A 6,000-nucleotide genomic window follows, 5' to 3' on the forward strand; every position below is an offset into this window, starting at 1 on the left:
ATTATAATACACTGTCCTACTTGATTACAATTTTAGATAATGTACATGTACTACTTATTGGGATATAAGATGATTGGCGCCATTTTGGAAAATAACTTACTGGAGAAGGACACAAATAAAAGATATCACTACAGACGCATAACATCATTACTCAACCAATTGCCAAAAGACAAAGTTAAAAGGGTTAGTACGATTTATAGTATAGGTTATCAACCGACACATTCAATTTCTCTCTCTCTCTCTCTCTCTCTCTCTCTCTCTCTCTCTCTCTCTCTCTCTCTCTCTCTCTCTCTCTCTCTCTCTCTCTCTCTCTCTCTCTCTCTCTCTCTCTCTGCTGGGTTTCTTTTGTTTTAAATATATCAAATTTCTTTATGTTGTTTATCATATTGATTTTAAAAGAATCGTTACAAAAAGAATATATTAGTAGTACTAAGCAAGAAAATATACAATAAATACATCTTCCTTTTATTCGGATGGAGAATAAAATGTCTTATCACCATAATAAAAATAAATATTTATCTTTCAGAAATTACTCTTTGTTTTTATCTGATATATACTTTTAATATTTAAAATTGTTTTTATTTTAGGCTCATAACAGTTTCATTTTGGCTTTGGACGGAGATGTAGATTTCAAACCTGAGGCAGTACAGAAACTGATAGACAAAATGACAAAGAATGACAAAGTTGGCGCTGTATGTGGACGAATACATCCTATTGGATCAGGTACGCGGATATCGGTTATTCCTCTATATTCCATTGAATATTATCCTATCGAAGTTTATAAGTAAATTGTTATCAATGTTTCCTGTTTACATGCGGAAGTAACCAACAGGTCACCTCAATGTTTTATACGAACACCAAATAAAAAATATTGCTGCTTCAAAACACACAAGATATCTGCTTATAGCTCAGAATACTAGAAATGTAAATGTTTTTTTCTAACTTGTACTTTTTCAAAGGAATATCAAAATATTATGAGGCTTTCCTCATTAGCAGGAGGAAGTAACGGAAGAGTAGAATAAGTTGCTTCGATGTAAGAACCTTTAAATTTTCATTCACTTAATTTTGGTTAATAAAAATAGTTTCAATTGGAAACAGATATTTTGTTTTTAATAATAATAAAAAAAACTCCTTGTGGGTTTGTGGATTTTTGTTTTTGAAATCAGTGTCCGTTGTATATTAATAAAATATAATTATTTAAGTATAGATAGCAAATGTATAGCCCTTCCTTTTACACAAAGAAAAGTTGGATGTTCATTTCTTATTTTCTGTGAACTCCACCATGTTATGTTTTATTTACAATTATATATTCAAAACTCGTGACATTTTGATGTTTTTCAAATTGCCTCAAAAATGTAAAGTTTTTACTTTATCTAAGGTCGAAGATCCCCTCACAGTTTAGACCAAATTTAGAAATTGGTCATAAATTTTCAACCTTCTGAAAAATGACAAGCTGAATGTTTGAGATGTTCCTGTTTCATTATATTTTTTTTGAGTATAGGCCAGGTCAACGTTAAAATTGCTCTATTTATTATCTAAAACATTAGGAGTAGTTATATTGGTTGTAAAAAAAATATACTGTGACGGCATAAGGTTGATGTATCCATCCAGGACGGTGATCACCAATCATATTAATATTGTTGTGAGTTCATTTTTTAAATAAAAATAATTTACTGTGAATAATTTTTTCGAATGTCAAGAATAACTAGTTATTGGCTGTTTGATGTAAAATTGAAAACAATTACATTGAATATCGTTTTATTGTTTTAATGCAATGCTTATATATAGGTCCAGTTGTATGGTATCAACAATTTGAATATGCTGTCGGACATTGGCTACAAAAAGCTACAGAACATGTGTTTGGGTGTGTGCTTTGTTGTCCGGGAGCCTTTAGTTTATTTCGTGCTTCTGCTGTAATGGACGATAACGTGATGAGAATGTATACAAGTCCTCCTACCGAAGCACGCCATTTCATCCAGTTTGAACAAGGTAAACATTTCTTATTAGCTAAGCTCTCTTAAATGTCTTGCTAATAAATATAAAACAAAATCAACGATACATATTTTAATTTCAGCACGATAATTGGTTAACAATTAAATATAAATGCATTCTTATTTACAAATGTAGTACCTCTCGGTGGTTTGCTATATAAGCCTATCTTTCTGGCCGCTTTTGTGTACGATAAGTGAAAATGGGTTCAACCGTAATGTTTATGCACATCATAAAAGGAAGGTACCTTTTGATTTAAATGAAATTCGGACAAATACAGTGTTTAACTTACTTTTTAGTATAAAAAAAAACGATCATTTATTTTTGAGAAATGTCTTGGTTTGCTAGAATTTCATCGAAAATTGAAAAATAGCTTCGTTAATTTCACATGACAAAAACTAATGCCCTTAACATTTTTGGGAATGATCGTTAAATTGGGATATTTAAAAAAAAAAAAACACACAAATTTGATGAAACATACTTTCGCTCCAATATCAACAAAATTATGATTAAGTTAAAACATTCTTGATGTCATATTTTCAGAAAGTGTAATTTGTAATCTTAGCATAATCCATTTGTTTAAACCTAAAATAAAAAAAAACATTTTTCACCAAAGTTGATATACATATATAGGTAGACTTGGTTATTTCAAATTGATTTTTAAAGTCAAAGTAGGGGTAAAAACATTTTTTATTATTTGTAAGCAAAATCTCAAACTTTGAGAAATGTTTGTATTGCAAATATTTTAAATGCAATAATTGTTTGGGAATGATATGTCAAATTTATTCCCCAAACATTTTTTTCATTCATCACTGGTATCAATATTTAAAAAAAGAAAACTTATTAAAGGTAATTATCAGTTTTGTTTGCATCAGTTCTAACTCATTTATTTCTGCGCCTCACACACAAACTTTCTATTGAACCCCTGCTGTGATATTATTTTTCTGGTCAATTTTTGATTTGTTTTATTTCCGACATTCTTAAAGCGGCATATCTCTCATTTGTGCTAACATTAATTTTACAGGGGAAGATAGATGGTTATGTACATTGATGCTACAGCAGGGTTGGAAAATAGATTATGCTGCTAGTGCTGACGCCTTCACATTCGCGCCACAAACCTTTCAGGAGTTTTTCGTGCAGAGGCGACGATGGGCACCGTCAACTCTTGCAAATATTATTGACTTGCTTTCATCTTGGAGGGTAACAACGAAAGTGAATGATAATATCAGCACGTTGTTTGTCTTATACCAATTCGTAATTCTTTCTTCAAGTTTACTTGGTATCGGAACGGTTACGTTAATGATTACCGGATCTTTCAATGCTGTACTCAAAATAAATATGTTCCATTCATACATCCTCGCTGTAACACCAGTGGTTTTGTATGCCATCATATGCATGAAATGTAGCAATGACAAACAAATTGGAGCAGCAGCGCTTCTCTCAACAGTGTACACCTTAGTTATGGTTATCGTCACGGTAGGGTTGTTCGTGAATCTCGCAACAGAAAAGTCGTACAGTCCAAATGTAATATTTTTCATAGAAATACTATCTATTTTCGTAATCGCTGGTTTTGCACATCCAAAAGAGTTGATGTGCCTTGTTCATGGTTTGCTGTATTATCTTATGGTTCCATCTACTTTTATCTTCCTAACTGTATATTATATGTGCAATATTCATGTTGTCACGTGGGGTACTCGTGAAAAGAAAACAGAAGACGACATTATTGAGACAACGGAATCTGGAAATGCTACAAAGTCAGCAAAGTCTCCCATACTAATAAGATGTTTGCAGAAACTAGGCGTTAATGCATTAGTGAAAGAATCAACAAGGCTTATTAAGCAGTTAGTTGGAGCAAGAGTTGAGCAGGAATCAGATGGTAATGAAATAGAATCAGGTACGCCACCACCTGTTGGAGTAATACCTGTACCAAGTGCTGCAACAAGACGTCCAAAAGTAAGACAAGAGCCTGATGCTTGGCAGTCGATGGAATACTTGGGAATAAAAGAAAAGGTTAATATTGAGGACAATGAAACTGAATTTTGGCGTGATATCCTTGAAAAGTATCTTAAACCAATTGTAGAAAACAAACAGAAAAAAGAGGAAATTCAAAAAGAACTTAAAACTCTCAGAAACAATGTCGCTTTTGGATTCTTATTGATGAATTTTCTGTTTGCAACTGCAGTATTCCAACTTCAGAACAACGAGGATCAGTTGAAAAGTTTTTACATATTAAACGAATACGAACCTTTGTCGGTCACATTCTTAGTGGTGTTTGCATTGGTTATTTTATTGCAGTTTATTGGAATGCTTATCCACAGGTGGGGCACCTTTTTACATCTAATATCAAGTGTAAAACTCTGGACTTTTTCAAAAGAAACAGAAGAAGGATGGGCTAAACAAGCCCTTAAGGAAACAGAAAATTTGCAGTCTGCTGATCAAGAAGTTGACTACCAAGAAACTATTAGTTTATCGACTATATCATACGATTCAAGAGTAAATGGCCACGAGAGACAAAGTGCACCGGAAGAGCATTTGCCTGATTATTCAAGTGATGAGGAACCGGATCAGGATTATCCAAGTTATAACGAGCAAACAAGTAACGAATATGAAAGAAACTTTCGTCGAAGATTTGAGACAATAAGAAAACATTTAGGTCCGTCTAGAGGAATCAGTACCAGAACTGTACAAACACATAACACAAGTGTAAACAGAGCTAATCTTTACCAAAGAACATTTGGTCGGCGTGCCGGCGCTAGAATAAATCATGCGTTTAACGTTTGATAAGGAATGTAAAATACATGTGTTGCTTGATTTAAGCTTATTATTCCTGACGTCAAGATTAATAAAGTAATTACAAAGAAATAAGAATTTACACATGTACATGTATTTTAAAATATTCATGTGGTTTCTTTAAAACCTCTATGGGGTTTTAGGAAAGGAGTTTTTCGCCAAAATAAGAAAAGTTAACAGTAAATTGAAAATTGAAAATAAGAGGATTTTATTTTTTTAAGTATTAAGTTTGAAATATTAAAAGTTGTCAGAATTTTTTTTGTGATAATCTAGGACCCACATATTTATTTTTATAAGGAAAAATACCAGAGCATGAAGATTTTAAATCTTATAGTACACGGAAAGAACAAAAATTTAAGATTATACAATCATTTTTATTTGCTATTTGATATGATTTTAAAAGAATCATACATTTATTAACAATTTCAAAATATCTTAAGGGATGAAGTAAATAACTTATTAATCTGATAATTGTACTGTAAAAATCGACGATGGTATAAGCGTGGGGTACTTTTAGTTTACAATCCTGTTTGATTTACAACCCAACACGCAAGTAATTTTTTTAGTGTTTTTGTTATACATGCATCAACAATTTTCATGATATATTCAATTCAAGTTCAATTATTTACAATATCGTGCAATAAATACAGTACATTCCGTTCTAAACACAAGCATTTATATGGAAACATAACTATAATTTATTATACTATTGCGTACCTATCATCCGACTCTTCTTTGTTCTTGTTTTGTTAAATAAAATAGCTTTATACTGTTGAAATGTGTTGATTGATAAAATAGTCAATAGATCTAGTACTTGACCAGAATGATCATACCGTTTATTTGGATTTCTCTATTTGGTAAAAAAAAAAGTTGTCAATGCACTCGTTATTTTCGTATACATTATATCTATAATATATCTATACAGATCTAGCAAATTCAGTTTTAATGTGTCAACGAAAAGGTGCTTTAACAGAATATTTGTCAATATAGCACACAAAAAAGTTACAAGAGTTACACACACTGCATGCAAACGTACATACATGTATACATCAGCAACAAGAGTTACACACACTGCATGCAAACGTACATACATGTATACATCAGCAACAAGAGTTACACACACTGCATGCAAACGTACATACATGTATACATCAGCAACAAGAGTAAAACATGGGTGAAAATACCGTATATAAATTCAAATAAATTATTTGCATACATTCT

General features: G+C 31.7%; 1 protein-coding gene across 5 annotated transcripts in view; it reads left to right on the forward strand.

Annotated features, from left to right (window-relative positions):
* The window catches only part of LOC139519785 (chitin synthase chs-2-like), an 82,570-nt gene extending 77,013 nt beyond the window's left edge, over positions 1–5,557 (forward strand). For all 5 annotated transcript variants that reach the window (XM_071312048.1, XM_071312047.1, XM_071312046.1 and 2 more), the window contains exons 28-31: positions 37–183; positions 588–723; positions 1,789–1,989; positions 3,014–5,557. In XM_071312048.1, the coding sequence (XP_071168149.1) occupies positions 37–183; positions 588–723; positions 1,789–1,989; positions 3,014–4,770 (2,241 nt within the window). In that variant the 3' untranslated portion in view covers positions 4,771–5,557. The remainder of the gene's footprint in view (positions 1–36; positions 184–587; positions 724–1,788; positions 1,990–3,013) is intronic.
* The last annotated feature ends 443 nt before the right edge of the window (positions 5,558–6,000 follow it).

The sequence above is a fragment of the Mytilus edulis genome, chromosome 4 (assembly GCF_963676685.1).
Source record: "Mytilus edulis chromosome 4, xbMytEdul2.2, whole genome shotgun sequence".
NCBI classification, from domain to species: Eukaryota; Metazoa; Mollusca; class Bivalvia; order Mytilida; family Mytilidae; genus Mytilus; species Mytilus edulis.